General features: G+C 41.5%; 1 protein-coding gene across 1 annotated transcript; it reads right to left on the minus strand.

Annotated features, from left to right (window-relative positions):
- Positions 1-2,821: 2,821 nt before the first annotated feature.
- Positions 2,822-10,936, minus strand: LOC135500222 (ATP synthase subunit beta, mitochondrial). The gene is made up of 9 exons (XM_064791522.1): positions 10,796-10,936; positions 10,005-10,187; positions 9,252-9,548; positions 8,921-9,105; positions 8,309-8,467; positions 7,856-7,978; positions 6,276-6,488; positions 3,922-4,123; positions 2,822-3,479 (listed from the first exon to the last, which is right to left on the minus strand). Exons 1-9 carry the CDS (start codon positions 10,911-10,913, stop codon positions 3,367-3,369), a joined length of 1,593 nt encoding a protein of 530 aa, XP_064647592.1. The 5' UTR covers positions 10,914-10,936; the 3' UTR covers positions 2,822-3,366.
- Positions 10,937-22,838: the final 11,902 nt, after the last annotated feature.

Below are 22,838 nucleotides of genomic sequence, written 5' to 3' on the forward strand. Positions count from 1 at the left end.
TAAAGGGACAGTGTATCCGATGTCTGCTGTTGAAGGTATCAGGCCTATTTTGGTAGTTTGAACATTGTTGAAGGGCCATTGTATAAAACACATTTTGACAAGCAAACAAAATAAATTGAATGGTGGCGCCACCTATGCATATACAGCAGAACTAGTTACACGGTTGACAGATAAACATTCAACCTCGGCTATTTTGCCGAGCACAGTGCGCCTTTAACAGACAAGTCCAATAAATACAGTCCACTCGACAATGAAAATACATGTTAAGATACTGCAAATAAATATATTTTAACTAATAATATACTCCTCTAACCATTTGCTAACTTGTTCTTTCCAAGATTATCAGAACACGTGGCATTGTTGACATTATTGCGCCATGTGGAAAGATGATGTCAACAAAGACACGTGCTTGCCTTGAATTCTGATTGGCTGTCAGATGTACACTATGGCAGAAGTATCCTGCAGAAAAAAATTTCGCCGCCGGGCCAAATGTCCAATTAACATGCACCCGCTGAAATTGTCACATACAGGATTGGCAACGATGATCACCATTGACGATGTTGGAGAATGGATTGCCAACTGGCCAAAGGTCTCGTTAGGGAGTTTTTCCCGAATTTACGCGATGATGACGTACCCCATTTAAACAGGACGTAACATCTATTTTAAAATGCGTTTCCAAAGTGATTGCATGAGGACAACCCATTTGTGTCGTATATCACTGGAAACGCCCGATTCCCCTGATTCTGCAGGATGTTAAATCGGGCATTTTATTTGTTTAAATAAATCATAGGCGTCGCATTTGCTCCTAGCTCTGTTCACCATCCCAAATGGCAATATTGCCAATTGGACCGGACAATCACGGAAAACCCTATATATTATACATTTCTTCCTGAATAATTCTTACAGTGACCATTCTCCCGTGAAAGACAGTTGCTTACGCTACACAAAAATCAAAAAAAATCGAGGGTCAACCAAAGATGTGAAGATTAAAGCCCCCAGTCCATTCTAATAGAGAGCAGATCAAGACTTCAACACCTGTTGTTTGCAAGCCAAACATACAAAATCGGCCAGGAACCGTTGCAGAGTATTGCTGGCCACAATGGTAGTGGAAATAAATGCACTTTACCCTCTGATCACAACCACCAAGGACAAGAATATGTTTTTGCTCGCCACAAGCTGTTGTGGCCCCCAACCAATTACACTAGTGGAAATACTATGCCATATGTCTGGCAGTGGTGTGGGGGGGGGGGGGATATGATGCAAATATTGGTTCCACTTGTCGCGGACCAATCAAAACCATCAAGACAAGTTTTCCCTGATCCGCCCAGTCAAGATTTTGGGAAACACGAATGAAGAGGTCCACTAACAAATGTTCAACCAACCCAAATCCAGCACCATAGAGCCAGGCCAGGACATTCCTCCATTTGCTTCTGTGCTCCGAAGATGTGAAAAAGGAACGTACTTTTAAAGTAAAATTGATAGGCAACGATTCCACACAGAGGGGTTAATAATTTACATTGGCAATAAGCCTACGAGACATGCTCAAATTCATTGCGAATTGTCTTTGGCGACGCTGGCGTTGTCTTGCGGTAAAATGTGGAACTGAAATATTCGTCCAAAACTTTCAGTTTCAAGTTTTACCGCGAGACGGCGCCACTTGAATTTATATCCATCTTTTCATTCCTTTAGGATATAATTTGGCTATTCCTATTCCCCGAGGTTTGAGAAAGGAAGCCTTATCTCCATCTTCAGCTTTGGCATAATCTTTGCTTATCCTCCTATGCTAATGTTATGTATCGGACCATTTAGCACAGCACACCTTCAGTAGGCCCTTATTGAAGGCTCTGGAGTTATCTCAACTTTCGCTGAAACACGCTCAATTTCATCGCAAATTGGCTTTGGCGACGGTGGCGCTGTCTCGCGGTAAAGTGTGGAACGAATTTTTCAGTTCCAGGTTTTACCGCGAGACAGCAAGACAGCGCCACCGTCGCCTAGCTAATTTGAATTGATATATCCATCTTTTCATTCCTTTGGGATATAATTTGATTATTTCTAGTCCCCGAGGTTTGGGAAAGGAAGCCTTATATCCATCTTCAGCTTTGGCATAATCTTTGCTTATCCTCCTATGCCAATGTTATTTATCGATCCATTTAGCACAGCACACCTTCACTAGGCCCTTATTGAAGGCTCTGGAGTTATCTCAACTCTCAGCACCACGATATGAAAATGAACTATTCACTACTGCCCCCCCCCCCCCCCCCCCCCCCCCAACTGGCACTGGTATTGGTTATTTATGAGCCTAGTTCATGTAAGTATAGGTAAAGGGCCTTTCAAATACCCCCAACTTATATATAATTTACATTGGCAATAAGCCTCTGAAACATGCTCAATTTCATTGCAAATTGGCTTTGGCGACGGTGGCGCTGTCTCGCGGTAAAATGTGGAACTGAGTTTTTGACGATATTTCAGTTCCAGGGATTACCGCGAGACAGCGCCACCATCGCCTAAGCTAATTTGAATTTATATCCATCTTTCCATTCCTTTGGGATATAATTGGACTATTCAGTAGGCCCTTATTGAAGGCTCCGGAGTTATCTCAACTCCCAGCACCACGATATGAAAAAGAACTCTCACTACTGGCCCCCCAAAATGGCACTGAGATCAGCAAGAGGTCCGTCTATTCCTGCGTGTCTGATATTAACAACCGGGCAGTCGGAGTAAACATGTCCAACTGTTGGGAGAAACGTACAACTCCAGTGAGAGATGAACAGTAACGAACCACTTTTGAATAGAACCGAAAAGAAAATAACAAGACAACATGTGTAAAGAAAGTTATTTACTTATTATTTTGTTTGAAACCTCACTATGCAACACGTTGACATTGGATCATTTTAACCACGGTCGAACATTGATCAAGTATCCGTCATTTTTACACGAAATTATATAAATACAACCAAAAATAACGTAGCAATGCTGAGCTTGGTTGAACTTACAACAAAGCGAGCATTTGCCGAGTCATTCCCAGAACTAGGCCCAGGCTCTCAATCAGCATCAGTCACCAACACTGACACAACCTTCTCTGATGTAAGTCCAGTAAGAATGCACACGGCACTGAAGTTGGCATTGGTGTCGATGTTGATTGAGCAACCAGGCCTAGGACTAGACAACACCAAGCAGACTACCGCTTCGTCAACTAAAACTAAGCAGAGAATCGCTCAGTTATATTTGGAAATGCCAACTTGGAATCAAGTCCACACATCTATTCAGTGTTATCACTACGTACACTTCAGCGTTCATCAATTAACTGCAAACTAGTCGGAGACGACTCCCAAAAACTGTACAAGTTCACAAGGTCCTATGAATTGCCTAACTCATGTCACTTATCCTCTGCTCTTCGGCTAGACGCTCGGCCTTGGCGACGACCTCCTCGATTGGTCCCACCATGTAGAAGGCGACCTCAGGTAAGTGATCAAGTTCACCTGGAAGGAGAAAATAGAACATCAGAGAGGATTTACAGCACAGTTGAATAGCACCGGATTTGTGAACTGGCCTCTTCTTCTCAACATTTGATTTTCTGTTTTATGGCTATGCGACACAACCAGGCCTATGTCTCCATTAAACCTGTCATCTCTTGTTTCCCTTGATGCCCAGATTTCAGTCTCCATTGATGCACCATGTGACCATGTGGTGCATCATGTGGCCTGAACTGGCCAAGTGTGGCGCAGTATGTGCTCTCCTTGTTTTCTGTAGAAAGTTTTATGAATTAGACTGGGGACTGGGAAAGAATGTAAAGTGCTTTGAGAATGTTGTATATAGCCAGTAATCCGCTCTGCAACCTGGAAAAGCTGTCCTGAGAACTTCATGATCTTACAGGCTTTCAACACTGTCGGGCATTACCAAGACTGCTGAAAATCGACTTACCGTTAAGGATCATCTTGAAACCCTTGATGGTATCGGCGAGCGGGACAAGTTTACCAGCGGAGCCAGTGAACACCTCAGCAACCTGGAAAGGCTGCGATAAGAACTTCTGGATCTTACGAGCCCTCGACACGGTCAGCTTGTCTTCCTCAGACAACTCGTCCATACCCAAGATGGCAATGATATCTTGCAGCGAGCGGTAATCCTGAAGAATCAAACGAAAGATATGTGTCGAGCAGGTTAATAAGTAACATGTTCAAGCAAACCTCAGGGAAATACACTCTCACTCATTCAATAATAATCAAATGGGTCAAATTTTGCCCGCTATTTGAATAATCCGTCAGTTTTCAAATTACCTGGCCTATAAAAATGAAACTTTGTGAAAAGAATGTTTTTAAACTGTCTCTGTCACTTGACACAGACAGTTCTGAGAGAAGCAAACTGCCTGATCAAATGCAAGGAAGAGTTTATTCTAGCTGAGGGAATAAACACACAAGTTCATGGGTTGAATGGGGTGTTTGAGATAGCATACAGCATAGTTTCAAGTATAAACTTTCACACCTATGATATTCAAATTGTAATTGTCTCTATCACTCGACACAGATAGTTCTGAGGGAAGCAAACTGCCTGCTCTAATGTGAAGAGGTTGATTTAGCTGAGGGAATAAACACCAAGCTCACAGGTGTAACAGGGTGGGAATAACACAGCAAAGTTCAGATAATCACCCAAATTCCAGAATTAACATTTAAATTATCGATCAAACTGTCTCTATCACTGGACACAGACAGTTCTGAGGGAAGCAAACTGCCTGATCAAATGCCAGGAAGAGTTTACTCTAGCTGAGGGAATAAACACACAAGTTCATGGGTTAAATGGGATGTTTGAGATAGCATACAGCATATTATGGGGTATTAACTTTTACACTTATGATATTCAAATTGTAATTGTCTCTACACTCGACACAGACAGTTCTGAGGGAAGCAAACTTCCTGATCAAATGCCGGGAAGAGTTTACTCTAGCTGAGGGAATAAACACACAAGTTCATGGGTAGAACAGGGTGTTTGAGATAGCATACAGCATAGTTTCGAGTATTAACTTTCACACCTATGATATTCAAATTGTATTTGTCTCTATCACTCGACACAGATAGTTCTGAGGGAAGCAAACTGCCTGCTCTAATGTGAAGAGGTTGATCTAGCTGAGGGAATAAACACCAAGCTCACAGGTGGAACAGGGTGGGAATAACACAGCAAAGTTCAGATAATCGCCCAAATTCCAGAAATTACATTTAAATTATCGATCAAACTGTCTCTATCACTGGACACAGACAGTTCTGAGGGAAGCAAACTGCCTGATCAAATGCGGTTAAGAGTTTACTCTAGCTGAGGGAATAAACACACAAGTTCATGGGTAGAACAGGATGTTTGAGATAGCATACAGCATAGTTTGGAGTTTTAACTTCCACACCCTTATTTTCAAATTCTGTGATAAAATTATGATTGTCTCTACACTCGACACAGACAGTTCTGAGAGAAGCAAACTGCCTGATCAAATGACAGGAAGAGTTTATTCTAGCTGAGGGAATAAACGCACAAGTTCATGGGTTGAACGGGATGTTTGAGATAGCATACAGCATAGTTTAGAGTTGTAACTTTCACACTAACACCCATATTTTCAAATTCTGTTATAAAATTGTAATTGTCTCTACACTCGACACAGACAGTTCTGAGGGAAGCAAACTTCCTGATCAAATGCCGGGAAGAGTTTACTCTAGCTGAGGGAATAAACACACAAGTTCATGGGTAGAACAGGGTGTTTGAGATAGCATACAGCATAGTTTCGAGTATTAACTTTCACACCTATGATATTCAAATTGTATTTGTCTCTATCACTCGACACAGATAGTTCTGAGGGAAGCAAACTGCCTGCTCTAATGTGAAGAGGTTGATCTAGCTGAGGGAATAAACACCAAGCTCACAGGTGGAACAGGGTGGGAATAACACAGCATGGTCTATACCACAAATTGTAAAAGACTGCAAGTGAAATGTCTCTATCACTCGACACAGATAGTTCTGAGGGAAGCAAACTGCCTGCTCTAATGTGAAGAGGTTGATCTAGCTGTGTTATTATCACCAAGTTCACTGGACTGAACAAGATGGGAAAGGAACACAGCAGATTTCGTCACCCAATTTTCAGTACGGCGTAAGGAACATTTTCACCTTGTGACAGAAATAGGTCAGTAGAGAAACTGGATGCAACTTTTTGAAGCCAGAGGAGAAAGGCAACAACATAATGTTCACATGTTCAATCCCCGACAACGGATCCAAATCCAAACAACGCATTTGTTGATAATTACCTGAAGGATTTTCTGCACTCCTCGAGCAGTCATGTAATGTTCCTCGCCAACAACGTTGGGGTCCAAGATACGCGAGGTTGAATCGAGCGGATCCACAGCGGGGTAGATACCCAATTCGGCGATACCACGGGACAACACAGTGGTGGCGTCCAAATGGGCGAAGGTCGTGGCCGGGGCGGGATCAGTCAAATCATCAGCGGGCACATAGATGGCCTGAAGGAGAGAAAATGTTAAGTTGAGAGCATGAATGGCAGCAACAATGCAAGAAGGGAGAATACATCATAGAACATTTCGCAATATCCATTTCACTGTTTAGTTTCAAATCAGTTATGTCCCCTCACAGACGCAAACAAACCTAGAGAAGGCATGCTCGCTGGTTTTGAGAGATTTTATCTTGCTTTGTTTAATCGCCGTCCAAGATTATGATGAAAATACTGAAGGAGACAGACAGAGCTGCCCTTAAATTGTTCATCAGAAATGATATTGGTAGAAGGTATTGATGTCCTCTCACAGACGCAAACAAACCTAGAGAAGGCATGCTCGCTGGTTTTGAGAGATTTTATCTTGCTTTGTTTAATCGCCGTCCAAGATTATGGTGAAAATATTGGAGGAGACAGACAGAGCTGCGCTTATAATATTCATCAGAAATAATATTGGTATAAACTCTTGATGTTTTCTCACAGACGCAAACAAACCTAGAGAAGGAATGCTCGCTGGTTTTGAGAGATTTTATCTTGCTTTGTTTAATCGCCGTCCAAGATTACGGTGAAAATACTGGAGGAGACAGACAGAGCGGCGCTTATAATATTCATCAGAAATAATATTGGTAGATTGAAAGTATTGATGTTTTCTCACAGACGCAAACAAACCTAGAGAAGGAATGCTCGCTGGTTTTGAGAGATTTTATCTTGCTTTGTTTAATCGCCGTCCAAGATTACGGTGAAAATACTGGAGGAGACAGACAGAGCTGCGCTTATAATTTTCATCAGATATTATATTGGTAGATTGAAAGTATTGATGTTTTCTCACAGACGCAAACAAACCTAGACAAGGAATGCTCGCTGGTTTTGAGAGATTTTATCTTGCTTTGTTTAATCGCCGTCCAAGATTACGGTGAAAATACTGGAGGAGACAGACAGAGCTGCGCTTATAATTTTCATCAGATATTATATTGGTAGATTGAAAGTATTGATGTTTTCTCACAGACGCAAACAAACCTAGACAAGGAATGCTCGCTGGTTTTGAGAGATTTTATCTTGCTTTGTTTAATCGCCGTCCAAGATTACGGTGAAAATACTGGAGGAGACAGACAGAGCTGCGCTTATAATTTTCATCAGATATTATATTGGTATAAACTCTTGATGTTTTCTCACAGACGCAAACAAACCTAGACAAGGAACGTTCGCTGGTTTTGAGAGATTTTATCTCGCTTTGTTTAATCGCCGTCCAAGATTATGGTGAAAATACTGGAGGAGACAGACAGAGCACATACACAGTGACTTAGTCAACAGAACCAAAATTCAGGTCGATGGCTCTGCCTCGACTAGTTTTTTTGCTCGAGGAGGCAAACGCGTCCATACCTGCACAGAAGTGATGGATCCCTTCCTTGTGGTGGTGATTCTCTCCTGCATAGTTCCCATGTCGGTAGCCAGGGTTGGCTGATAACCCACAGCAGATGGGATACGTCCCAGCAAAGCAGATACCTGAAACAGCAGGAATTCTGGAGTGAGAATTTGTTTAGATTTTCCAGGCAGCAAGGATATTACCCTGTCAGTGTCATTTCCACTTCTACATTTCAGGCTTAGATTGTGTCTCCACGGATATTGGCAGAACAGGTCTGTGTTGTTCATCATCAATGTAGAAGATGGAAGTTCAAAGATACACTTTCAGTTGACTAAAAGTAGTTTATATTTATTTGCTCAACTTTTTATGGTAACTCACTTCAAATTGTCAGTGTTTCAAAACAAGTACTGGGCCATTTTCAATGGGCAACCATCCAGCACAACCAAAGTTTTCAAGCGTTTGAATCTTACCTCTGAGCCAGCCTGAGTAAATCTGAAAATGTTATCAATGAAAAGTAGCACATCTTGTCCTTCCTGATCACGGAAGTATTCGGCAACGGTCAAGCCAGTGAGAGCAACTCGGGCACGGGCACCTGGGGGTTCGTTCATCTGACCGTACACAAGCGACACCTGCAATGAAACAGACCAGACATGTTCAATAAAAGTCTCGAGACATTCCCCAGTCATTGGAGAATATGTTAATGACACAGGGCAACTTAGCTGGAGTCATTCCTTTACAATTCAGATGCATTCTTTGTCTCCACATATTTGGCAGAACAGGTCTGTGTTGATCATCACTAGAGTAGAAGAATGACTACATGCATTTCTCAACTTTTGGGATTCAGCTCAAAATGAAGTGACAGTAAGCTACTTCTGTGACAAGTGATCAAAACTGTACAACTCATTTTTTTTAAACTCAAGCATGAGAAAGTTCAGCTTCTTGAATTTACCCAGGAGTACACGTCACTTGTCACAAGAACACATCGCATGGCCCCAATCTTTAGAAATAACTTGCTCATATTTTAAGGTCACGTGTGAAAGGTACACATAAAATACTGACAAGTAACTTGGCTGAATGCTTACCTTTGAGGAGTCGTCCTTGAGGTTGATGACACCTCCCTCAATCATCTCGTGGTAGAGATCGTTCCCCTCACGGGTACGCTCACCAACACCAGCAAACACGGAGTAACCACCGTGGGCCTTGGCAACATTGTTAATCAGTTCCATAATCAACACGGTCTTGCCGACACCAGCCCCACCGAAGAGACCTGAAACGGATAACAAATGTGTCACTGTTGTCTTCCCAGTTCTAGCCAATTCTAGATTCTTTTGAATGTCTGTGTAGGGCACAGACATTCCATTGTAAATTGTCAGAGAATCCGAGGAACACCCATCATCTTCAATCACATCTTACCGATCTTGCCTCCCTTGGCGTATGGGGCCAACATGTCGACAACCTTGATACCAGTGGCCAGGATCTCCTGCTGCACGCTCATCTCAACAAACTCTGGAGCTTCAGCGTGGATGGACGCCCTCCTATCGGTTGGTACGGGACCCCTCTCGTCAATGGGTTCGCCAATTACGTTAATAATTCTACCAAGTGTTTCTGGTCCTACGGGAATTCTGATTGGATAGCCGGTGTCTTGGCACTTCTGGCCTCGCACGAGACCTTCCGTACCATCCATAGCAATTGTCCTAACTGTATTTTCACCTGTAGAGAGAAAGAGTCAAGACATAAGATCCCGCATTATTCAGAGGGGAACCCGAAGATCCAAATCTTTAACTTATCAAACTGAAAATTGAATAATGTCCTCTCATCAGACGCAAACGAATCTATAGAAGAAACACTCGCTGGTTTGGAGAGATTTTATCTAGCTTTGTTTAATCGCCATCCAAGATTATGGTGAAAATATTGGAGGAGACAGACAGAGCACATCCAGCTTAGAAGAATTTCAACTCAATGTTATTTTTCGATGGACAAAATTGGAGACGCAAAAAAATATCTTCAGAAACAATCCTAGCTCATTTATCTTGCTTCTTTTCTCAACAGAAAACGCGTGAATAGCATAGAGATTATTTCTATCAAGGAAATTATTGTCTGCTTTTTTCTTCTTCGCCTATTGGCATCATTTTTGCAAGTCTAACAAAATGTTAGCCCAACCCTCACCTAAATGTTGTGCGACTTCCAAGATAAGTCTAGGTGTTCTATTTTCTACTTCTAAGGCGGATAGAATGGGGGGCAGTTCATCCTCAAACTGGACGTCAACGACAGCACCGATGACCGCCACCACCTGTCCGGGTGTCACCTTCTTGACTGCAGCTTCTGCTGCTGCCGCGGCATAGTTGCGACCTGAAATAGAAATCAATGATAATAACTTTTACTGCATTGCCATCGGGCATTGGTTCTTGATGAAGTTCAAATGAACTTTTTGTCTTTGTAATTGTACTCAATTTTAGTTGAACCAAATCTCAGGAGTCAAACTCAAAATGCAAAAGAAAACAAAATCAAGGCAACAGGAGATCTATGGCGATAGTAAGCTAAATAACTTGCAGATGTATTACCCCTAACATAAACATTACAACTAGAATGATTGCCAGAAATACATGGCTTCAATTTACCATAATGCATGTAATGACCTTGACCTTCGGCTTCGCAATGCCTCGTCGCCGGAGACCGGGTGGAAACGGTCGAAAAACGCAAAGAAATGTGGGCTTTTTGCATCGTTTTTACAAGTGACACAGGGCCAAACAACACAAAAAACCCATTCTTAGTGCGTTTGTTTTTAGAATAGAGCAGTTGATGGGGTTAGGCATTGAGTATTTAGGGTGTTATTTGGAAGGGAAAAGGGTGGAATGTTTCACTTTTTCGCTTTTTGGCAAGGTCACCAAAACGGGTCGTGTCGGCACCGCCGAAATCGGTGAAATACGGACATAATTTAGTAGACAGTGGATACAAACGTGATGTATGATATGAAGCAACGGTCTTGAGCGCTGATTGTGAAGCTCGCTGGGCAAAAAGGGCTGATTTAGAAGCCCTAATCGCCCCTAAACAGCTGCGACCAACCGCATGCATCATGGCGGACTGTATGAGGAAGATTGGTCACGTGACTGAGAGCAAATACCCGTATGTGAAAATGTGATTAACCCTCTAGTCTGTGGCTGATAATTAGATCAAAATATGAGAATCAAATTATACAGGTACCCCGCAAGGCAGATTTGTTTTAGAAAACAATACATTATATCCTTGACCAAATGATAGAGGCTTGTGATATTTAGAGACACGGGGAAACAAAAAAGCTGGGTGTGGCTCAAGCATGACAACTATATCATGTCTGAGAAGGCACCCACTAAGATCATAATTGCATCTAGTCTTTGAATTTTAATCAGCTTATGTTATGCCCCCCCCCCCCCGATGTGGATTCATACTGGCGATAAACCATTGAATGTGAACTCAAGTTAATGTGGTCATCTGAGGGGTGTGGATTCATACTGGTGATAAACCATTGAATGGGTGATCATGTGAGGGATGTGTATTCATACTGGTGATAAACCATTCAATTTGAACTCAAGTTAATGTGGTTATCTGAGGGATGTGGATTCATACTGGTGATAAACCATTGAATGGGTGATCATGTGAGGGATGTGTATTCATACTGGTGATAAACCATTCAATGTGAACTCAAGTTAATGTGGTCATCTGAAGGATGTGGATTCATACTGGAGATAAACCATTCAATGTGATCGCAAATTCTTTCAGTCATCCGAGGAATGGTGGATTCATGCTAGAGTTCAACCAGTCAACTCTGGTTTATCTCCAAAATCAATTCATCCCTCAGATGATCACATTAACTTTTGTTCCAAATGAATAAATAAATCAGGTGTTCGACACAGTTTTGGTTTCGCTGATATGCTATTCTAAATTGTTCATGGTATTATTCATCCTTAGGAATCATGGGTTATAATGTTGGCTTCTCCGGCCCCGCACACAAACTGATCTCCTCAGGATGGGTATTATTAACAAAAGCTATATCTTGTTGAAAACAAACAAATCAAATGAACCACATCATGACTTACTACTGGCTGTCAATCGAGTACATTTGTATCAGTGCTAGTTTTAAAGTTGAATAAATCTTTTTTGACTGTTGATTCTTTCAAAAAGAAGTTTGGCAATGAAAATTGTGAAAGAATGGCTAGTATCATTGAAATTTTCACCATTTTTTGCTATTTGTTTTGATTGCAAGAAACTTTTTTAGGAAAAAACCCAATTATATAATAGAAAATATTTTACTATTACAACTACCAACACTATTGTTTATAAACACCCCATTCCCACCCAAATCAAACTGGTCACTTATTTATTCCTTATAGTCAATCACATTAACAACTTGGATTAACCCTTGGCCATCTGACACCTTTGTTTGATTATTTGGAGCAACAAAAGACTATGCCAACCTTGAAAGAATGTATGGGTCACGGTGTTACATAAAACCACTACCTGTCACATCTGTACCTTCCAATGCTTGCCTTGGTTTTGACTGTGCAGTGCAGGCTGAACATCCATTCCAGCAAGGAGCACATGGTTTTGCTCGAATTTTGACTTATTTCAACATCTGAAATAGCAAAATTACTTGTGTTTAGCACAAATCTTCTACAAGGTGGGTATATCACCTTCTGTCTAACTGAATCCTGATGTTATTCGTGTTTTATTTTTGTAGGCCCAATGGATTTTTGAAGAGGGCAACTTGTCTTTGTATTTTTCCCTTGTTATTTTTGGCGGGAAAAATTAATTCTGTTGATTGAGCTTGTATGATCCAATATGCAGGTATCATTCAACACAGAGAAAGAATCTACCTCCAAGAACCTTTTAACTTCGGACATCAGAATCCTATCAAACGCCACAAATCGTACAAGATTCTGTTTTTGGAGGTCATGCAGTCCAGAGGTGAGAATGTCCTCAGGGTAATATTTTTATTATAGAGGCCCTTACACCATCGGAGGGACTAACGGACTGACACCACTCGAATAGCTATTCTACTATAAGTCACCTAAGCTAAAAATGAAAGAAAATGCTCTCAACTTAAGGAATTTGTAACTACATATTTATGCCAATTTATCATTACAGATGACGCACACCTTGTCCGCAATTGCAACAAAAGATTCTCGCTGGTATGGTTTGCAAGGTGAAGGGTTACATGTAGGTATATAAGATTCTGACTTTCCGATTGGTTGAGAGGTGCCACTGTTGGATTGCGTGCTTTTGCGCAAAAGAACTGAAGAGTACAATCAAGTCAATAAATCAGGAGGCAATATTTGAAGCGGTGATGCCATCTCATTAGTTGCGAGTTTTGGGGTGATCACGAGTTTTGCTCATGTTGTTAACATAAGTACAACGCCGCAGCTGTTGTTCTGATGGTCCCATTTGATTTTACATACAAACCACTGGCTATTCTTACGACAGTCATATTCACTTTTGTGTCTTAATCCTAACCCTAACCCAGACCTTAACCCTTCCTCCTGGCACTAACCCAAACCGAAACCCTTCCCCAACACCAATCTCAACTTCCTAATTCCCAAAATTGCATAAATCCTCACGAGTCGTAAGAATGGCAACTTTGTATAAAATAAAAGGAATGAAGTCTATCAATTCCATGAAGAAAATGTAATTCATTACTAAAAATGATGTATTTCAACATCATATTTAGGCAGTAATTTCATGACTAGAAACACTAGAATTGCTGTAATATTGCATTATGCATTTGTTCCAATTTATCATTACAGATGCCACAAACCTTGTCCGCAATTGCAACCGAAGATTTTTGGATGAATCGCAAGATGATCGGATGAAGGGTATGCATCAAGTAACAACTTGCCCAAATTGTTGATTGAGTTGCCACTGTCAAATCTTTTTTACCGTTATTAGAATAAAATAGTAAAACAATGCTATTGAAGGCCACAAGTGAAAAGTCAGTCCCCAAATGTGCCACTCTTAGTTACAACAATCTGCCAGCAAGTTAAGGAATGAACTGACAATGCTAATGGCGGATTTGCCTGCATTCAGTGCTTCGGTTTCAAAGCAGTAGCATGTGGTGAAAACTGATAGAAGCCATGCACTGAAAATTGAATATTGTAAGTATGACTAGTGAAAGATATAACAAACCAATAAGCAAGACAGACCAAGCCTTATCAATGAGGTATATAAACTAATACTGAAATTTAAAAAATATCACAAATCACATCCAACTTTTATCCCAATTGCAAGGACCTTTTCATGTGCACATTCCTGAGATATGAAGGAATTAAAACTACCCTGTACCTTGTCTATATTTTGCCATTTTTTATCCACAGAATATCTTTTTATAAAATGCACAAATAAAGCCACTGCTACAATGTACACCAAGTTTTGAACATGTTATATAGATTGACAGTGACGCCTCCATCAGCAATTCATGCGAGAGGATGTTCAAAAGTCGTAACCACAGTATATGATGTGTGTGTGTGTGTGTTTGAGACGGGATAGGAAAAGGGTGTGGGAGGTCATGTGGGGGGGGGGGGGACTATGGTGAACATTGTGAGAGAGTTGGAAGTGTGTCTGATGACTGACTTGCTAAATTTTGTAGCTATTGTTGTTATTCTAGTTGTTAGAGTAGTTATCGTAGTTATCTAGCCATCGTAGTTATCTAGCTATTATAGTTGTTATTCTTTTGGTTCCTGCTTATCATCTATTTTAACCTCTTCAGCTTTCAGTTGTCCAGGCCAGGCCAGGTGACCAATGACGATGATAAATCGGGTTCGATTCAAGCTATACGCTTGGTGTATTTGGTTATCGTGACTGGCGACTTGAGTCTATCTCATCTCATGTCCAAAGCGCGGTGGCTGGGTCCCAGGCATGCTTGCCACTTTGTTCTGCGGTCCTCATCTAAGTTTCGACGGTGATGACATGGACTTAGGTTCAAAGTACGTGTTCCCCTTGAGTCATTGTGGTTGATTGATGGGGGCAATTAACGGTTGCGTGTCGCTAGTCATTCAATTGGTCCCCTTGTTTTAGAGTGTTGGCGGGATAAGTCTTACGACTGTTAACAATAGTAAGCAATAGCTGGCCAGCGATCCCCTACCTGATCTCGAGGGGGATGGAATGACTGGGGTTAGAGGCCTGTTGTTAACCTGCGGAATTTCGTCGGACGAAATGTCAGGCGTGTCCGTGTGGGACTTGTGCTAAATCAGTTTAGTACTAATGACGAAGACATTGGGTTCTTTGAATAACAACAGTGTTCTCAACCTCCTTGTGCCTCACAAAGCTAACATATATACCCGCTGAAATCGACAAGACGGCGATGAAGAAGGAGAGCCGACCTCCAGCTTGAGAGCCAAGAAGACACTGGATGGACCCCAGGAATATGTAGCTGCCAATGTTGGAGCCATACAGGGTAAGCATCACTTAGTCGTCAATTACATCTGGATTAAAAGAAACATTACAAAGATGTTAAAATAACTCAGAAGAAGGTATCAATCTGTCATACAATTTCAACTTTTATATGTATTGAGGTGCTATACTCAATTCTGTTCATACTGTTTTGAAAGTGCTTCAACCAGTTTGGTTCCAGAACAATTGAATGTGCTTTATTGAAAATGCATTGACTGATTCTCATTGAAACTTGTAGTGTGGGTGTTGATACGTATTAAAACGTCTATTGGCAGGGGGCATGCACACTAGCTTGTTCCTGTCTAGATTATCTTCTAATTACAACAAAGGGCAGGGACATTCATCCGCGAAACACACACTACTACAATACATGGCAAGAGTTGCACTTTTCAAATCGAATTGCATGCGCATTAGGCCAAGTGTGGTGCAGCCGTTTCAAAACTGGTGTAGCAAATTCGTATTCCGGAGAGTGCTCTCTGGAAAACTGTTTTAAATCCGTGTGAATGCAGCATGCAGTAGAAACACTCAGAAATTAGATAAACCCCTCAACAAAAAATATGATTCTTTTAGGCAGCCCGAGCCAACATTGTACAAGGGCCACAAGGACAAGGGACACAGGAACAAGGGACACACGAACAAGGGACACAAAAGACGATTTTGCAGTCTACAGGGTTAGCATGACACTTAGTCCTGGTTGATTATATTATATCTACTAATGAAACAAACTTCATGACTGTTATTATTCAAAATTCAGACACTGTCACTAGATGCTTGCAGTGACATCGTGGTTATTGTTACGTTATCAGTCAAAACCAAACAAACGTCGAGCATTCTAACTTTTATAGAGGTGGCCAACTTGAGAATTTGTTTGTAGAACAAAGTTGGTTTTAAAGCTGAAATTTCGATCTGAACATTGACGACCAAAGAATAAAGGAGTCGATCAGAGAAAAATAAAAAAAGGAGTAGAACTTGAAGGCTGTCATTGAAATTGATGTCAACTTGTACTTAGGAATCATCCCGAATTGACTGAAGCCAAAAGAAATTATTTCTTTTCTGTGAACCTACCCCCTTATTATGACTAAAAACTCAAGACTCTGTCTTCAGGCACCCTTATGACATGCATCCACAGTAAAAATTTCATGATTCTAGCTAGCAGCGCTCATAAGATATAGCCAAAAATAGCTTTTCAAAGAGCACCACCTATATGTCAGAAAAGCAGTCAAATTACGGTAATTTCATTTTTAAGGAAGGTCTTGCCTAGGGGTACCCACACACCAAGTATGAACCTTCTGGGTCAGCTGGTTTAAGAAACGTGCCACTCTTTTGTCAAAAGTTACCGACGGACAACGACGATGACGGACGACAGACGTCACCATATCGTATAAGCTCCCCTGAAAGGTGAGCTAAAAAGTGAAGCTACAAAGTTGATGAAAACGAAACCTGACACTTGAAGTGACAACCATCTCACCCAAATGAAAGAAGCAAATCTTTTGGTTTCTATCTTTTCATTTTGAGATAGGACCTTGAATGTATTTCTTTCTGTTCTCTAGCCCTCTGCAGATTGAGATGATGGCTGTCGAGACGACCCAACCACTCAACCAAGATCTACAATTCGTGCTATGTAGATGTGACTCTCAAAGATTTTGGATGACGCAGGAATCCAACATATATAGGGTAAGTATAAATAGGTGACAGGACAGTATATGGGTGAACACGCCATGGGCTGGGTTCATGTGGATTTTACCTTCAAACTGCACAAGCAACCTCCGTTTGGAATTGAATTGCAAATCAAGTGTCAAGTAGTATAGCGTTGTGGTCGTCTGTATTAAGGCCTTTAGAAAAATAAGACAAGTTTTTTTAAAAAACATCCAACTGGCCCTTAATCCAGAAACTAGCGATGATTTTTGAAAAACCCACTTCAGCCGTCTTGTTTGACCTGATTATTCAGGCAGAGATGCACTATGCTAACGATACCAACATATTACATGAAGACTTCAGTAACTTCAGGGAGATTTCGCACATCGATTGGGAAACCAGTTGGACCTGCATGCACCGTACTCGTGAAACCGAACGAACTCAGCCCTAAAGTGTCTTTACAGGGTGTGCCAATAAATATTCCATATGTTCTGTAGCTGGGCTAGGCAGGCTATCTGTAGACAGGCTATTAGATATTCCATCCATGGTTTTGTCACTGCATCGCTCCTTACTAAACACAAACTGTGTCAAAAATAGAAGTAAAAGAGCCGCAGTTGTGCAGTGGTTTGGGTCTCTGACAAGCGGTCATGAGCTCCCGGGCTCACTAGTTGAAAACACTCAGGTTGTAGTGCATATTGAGCAGCTTAAATCTAAGTTCCAGTTCCACTGAAAGCTCTCAGCATAGACTGGGGTAAGAGTTAAAAGTAGGGTGACAATCTCAACTGTTGTTGATATCAAGACTAGAATCCCGAAACTTGCAAATTATACTTTTGGGACAGACAAGATGTCGAGATGCGATGAGATAAGGGGCTGAGTGAGGGCTTCAACTTAAGGGCTGAAACTGAATGAAAGGCCCTATGGCACGGCACATGCATTAATTATGGTAGAACAATGGAGTAATCTTAAATTTTGTTTTCCAGACGCTCACAGATACGGGCAGATGACTGAGAGACGAGTGGATTCAGTGGATCGAATGGTTGCGCTAAGGGATATCCATGTACAGGAGTGACGAACCACAGTTCAGCAAACGATGCCTTGACACTGACCAATTCAAGGAGAACCTTCGCTAAGATCAGGAAGGGAACGTGTTTGCTATGTGGATGGATTGAACACTTAAATGTCCGTCATTCTATAAACTATAATGACAATCTTCCAATGGACTATGATGACAATCTAGCTCCAAAGGGTACTCTCTGGACTTAGGGAGAGCTAAGGACATAGAGCCCTGACATGATATCCTGCAGCCACCATGAGGACAGCCTATCTCATACCTTCGGAAGGATGCCATCACACGGTAATATAAACAAATCAATTTCAGTTTTTCAAATGTCCTTGATTAGGTGACGTGAGCTCTCTGTTGAGGAACAATTTTCCAACGTTGTTTTTAGGATACCAATTACGGTGTGATTTTCATCAAACTCACAGTGATGATAGTTTGGACCAATCTTAATTAGTAAAACAATACACTGTTGAAAAATGTGCAAAAAGAAGTAGACAATAAGGAATGTAAACACGTTCTAAACATCTTTAAAGCTTGCTCCTCCATATGATTGCATCATTCAGAAATATGGTTTTTACAAGGAAAAATGCTTTGAAAACATGAGAACAGTCGTGCTTTCAATGACTACACAAAGGGGAGGGCAAAGGAACAGCCTCATTGTGTTCACGGTACAATTTAAACAATACCAATTTTTTTCTCTAAGCGCATTGCCCCTTATGTATTACTGAGGACGAGGTTTGCCTTTTCTTAGTGTAACAACGCCATTGTGGCATGGGGGACAGAAATATGGAGTCGTGACTTCAGTTTTTCCTGAAGGCAACACTGGGCAAAGGGTCTCAATTCAATGAATACTTATCATGTACTATATAGTTATGGAATCTAAAGGCATAGTCCTATTGAGACCAAAGACATATGATAGAATAATTTGCCCCTGTGACACTCTATCCTGGGACAGATATTCCTGCTACACCAGAATCCTTAATTAAGCGTCCTATCTAATCTTCCACATTTTCTTAAGGGCATTACGGTATGGTGTGGTCTATTTCTGGTCAGCATCAGTCGACCGGGAGCTGCACCTGGGACAAATATCTAAATCGACAGAGTCTTCTGCTGACAAAATATCCAGTTAGACCAGCAGCTACGAATGATAACATTAATCACAACTTCATCACAAGTCTGCATCTCCCAATAATCGCAATCATCACTGAGTCCTTGCTTTGTCGACTAATGGAATCAGAATGGAGTGAAGCGCTATTATTCCATGAAATGAACCTTTAAAAATTGTAAATCTCGCATGAATGATACTGGTATACGCATTCAGCACGGTTTTGGTGAGACAACCTGAAACCACCAGCTCAATATCAATGACAAAATCCCAAAAATGACTTGGAAAATGTTCCTTAACAAAACTTCTCAAATTCTACAGTCCGTTTACCTCCCTCTTAAACTGAGAACTTAATCTGATGATTTTCTAAGGATTGAATTAGTCATTGTAATGACATCAGGCATGTCAAGGAGGGATACAGATTTGTGTCTCTTGCTAATCCAAAGCAGCACTGAGAGTGAGAATCCTGAACGAAGGCTTTAGAGAAGTTGTCCACTAGATATCTATACCAGAGCACCATGGCCCCTTGAGATTGAATTATCAACGTCGCATGTGCACCTACATTGCACATCCTTAAATTTTATGTTGTCTTTTTCTTTTCAGCATGATGAGCCATCCCACAGGAGGGAGAAGGATGTTGTTGACCCAGCACATCCGACACCGCCGTCAAGTAACAGTACGACGGTTAGATTGTATTTTGTCGCCTTAGGCCCTATTGTTTTATCAAAATATCTGATTGAAAGGTGATTTAATGAAAATACAAATTTTTCTGATGGTGAGAAGCGCAAATATTTATCTTGCTTATGACAAGCATAGATTCTTTTAATCTAATCTTGGGTTATGACCATGAATTATGCCATGGTTCAAAATCTTACACTTTAATATCAAGGAATTATAATTATCATTATTGGGTTGTTATTGGCTAACAAGGGAGCCAATAAGGCACAGAAGGGAGAACACTTTGGGGGGGGGGGGGGTTGTTTGTGGCTACCAGAGGATCCAACAGCTGCCTTGGGCATATCAGGACCCTGAAATTCTTTTCAGGCTAAAGTTATTTTTGCTTAAAAAATCACCGAATTCATCAGATATTCATTTGATTATATCCATCACTTTGGACATGGGGTCCATGTGTTCTTGTTTCGCTGACCCCACGAAACAAGAACACATGTGTCTGATGGAACCGTAGGCCTTTCATACTGTTTCTCGATCTCATCAGTACCACAGAATCAACTGACATGGCCCGGGCTCTGATGCCCTGGACCCTATATCACACTGGCTGGATCAGTTGCTCAGTACATGTACCTTCATGCTCGAGACAACTGACCAACAGTGATAAGTTGAATTTGAATTTCCTCCTTCTTGAAACACCAAACATCTTTCCAATTGAACTAAAACAGTTAACAAACTCTCACTGTTTTATTGAAAATTTAAAGACTGATCCTTCCCTCATGATCACACAGTGAGCAGTTGTCAAAGCGTGTCATTCGACAATGGTGGCATGCATGCATGTTTTGTTACGGCTTAGGGACCACAAATTGTTGATGATGATGTTCTCCATGAGTACATCTCCTTGGATAATAGGTGAAAACAATGGTACCTGCCGTCAGGACAATTTTGGACATAATACTGAATTGATCGAGAAAAGTGTAATTTAAAAACGTCAACTTTGAGACGTTCCTGTATGAATGTATTTGTAAATCCTGTATGTAAACTAAATATTTGGTAAAATGTCTAAATAAATGAGATCTATAGACTCCATGACTTGGCAAAAAGTATGGCAAACCCAACTTTTAATCTTTGCCATGTCAAGGTCACCTCTTTTGTCATGCAAATAACATGTCAGAACTGCTCCTTTTATCATGCTAATTGGCAGCCAGCTCTGTCCAGTGGCCATGAGAAATGTGGTTCTTTTGTTATTCAAATTGAGTCCTGCAAATCAACGGCAGTGACCAAACCTATTGTCAGCTAACATACAATAGCTTCATGTATAATAAACATGATGAATGCATGAAGAGGTTTAGTGCTAACTAAAACCATTGTGGAGTGGCGAGTCTATTGTGTTTGATCTCAATTTAGCATTGTGTTGCAAGGACACTTATCAGCGTTTCTTTGTGAAATCTTGTGAAGAAGTTGACCATGTCTTAAAGGGATAGTGCTACTGTCCTATCTCCTGGTCCTCTTCTTGTATTGGGCTTTCGGAGTGGTGCAGCAAAAAATAATGTACGATGTATGTACTCATTTTAAACATAAGCACCTGTCACCTGTGTGATGGAGATGGCGACTCCCTCCGATTGCGTAGGTTTTCTCCTGGTATGCGGGTTTCCTCCTACACGACTTTCCAATTCGTCATGTGTCTTCCTTGGAATGTACAACAATAAAGTTTTTTTGAAAGAGAAACAGTTTTTTTTCTTATTGACCGCCTCTAATAGCAACTTTTCACCGAAGCCGTCATGCTGACCAGATTTTGACCTTGACAAATACCTCAAATAAAAAACGCTTCCTATGTCTTGCATCCCAATGGAAGTTGGAAATGACACACTTTTAGTGTTGTCAGTTTCAGTCGCCCCTGAGGTCATCTTACCTAGTGGATTATGCATAAAGTTGCAATGACCATTCACAGGACTACATGCACCCCAAGGAGAAGAGTACATTGAAACAGAAGCCCAAGGCTCCCGAACCCCCCCCCCTTCACAAATCCTACAGGGGGCTGTGGGGTTGATGCTTGCTTCTCCGGCCCTGCACAGTGTACAGGGCAGATCATGCATGTAACAAGTTCTTCATTCTTACCTTATCTGACGGTCTTCCCTGAAGTTACCCTCACCACAGCGAATTCGAATTCGAATGGAGCTCAGTCAATTCTTCGAGAAATGGAGGAGAAACTGTCTTTGTATAGGCTTTAGGCAGGAACCATATATATTACATGTATATAGGACTGACAAGTACATGTACTTGGTGATTGCAGATTTAGACCACCACGTGACCCATATTGTATCAAGATACAATGCAGTCTGGCAAAGTAGCCAGTGAAAGGCACAGGGAACAGGATTGATTACTGAATACCACATGCCCACAGCTAACACCTTGACCACAAAGACTTAGAATACGCTTTAAACCGTCTTGCAGAAAGTATGATCTTCTGGAGCAGACAGATTCCACCATATCAAAATTGCCGCACCCAGAGGAATGGGCAACAACCTCTACGAGGGTTGCCCACCTCTCCGAGTCGAGGTAACAAGGAAGTTATGGCAAACATCGGCGCAGCCAACTGCATAACTGTCCTTGGATATACGGTTGGGGAGAGGGGGGTGGATTTAAACGAAACCAGTTTCAACCCTCAAGGTAGCCTCGATCCTTGATCTGCGGGTGGTTTGCCTCAACTGGGGGAGGTGGGCAATCTGGAGAAATTGTGGCCATTCCCCAGTGTGAGCCGAACACAATTCCATCTTAAAGTCTCCAGAGGCAGACAGATTAGTGCTAGCTCTGAGCGACTGTGAATTGGGGGAACAACCTATCTTGAAGACAAGCATCAGTGCTAGCTCCGGGCGACGGTGCATTGGGGGAACATACTATCTTGAAGACAAGCAACAGTGCCAGCACTGGGTGATGGTGTGTTGGAGGAACAACCCATTTTGGAGACTTATCAGTGCTAGCTCTGGTGTATTGGGGAACAACCCATATTGAAGACAGCTAGACCAGTGCTGCGCTGGGGGGCAGTATCTAAAACCACATACCACATACCCACATACCCACATACCCACATGCCAATTTTTTCCAGGTGAGG

The sequence above is a fragment of the Lineus longissimus genome, chromosome 16 (assembly GCF_910592395.1).
Source record: "Lineus longissimus chromosome 16, tnLinLong1.2, whole genome shotgun sequence".
NCBI lineage: Eukaryota > Metazoa > Nemertea > Pilidiophora > Heteronemertea > Lineidae > Lineus > Lineus longissimus.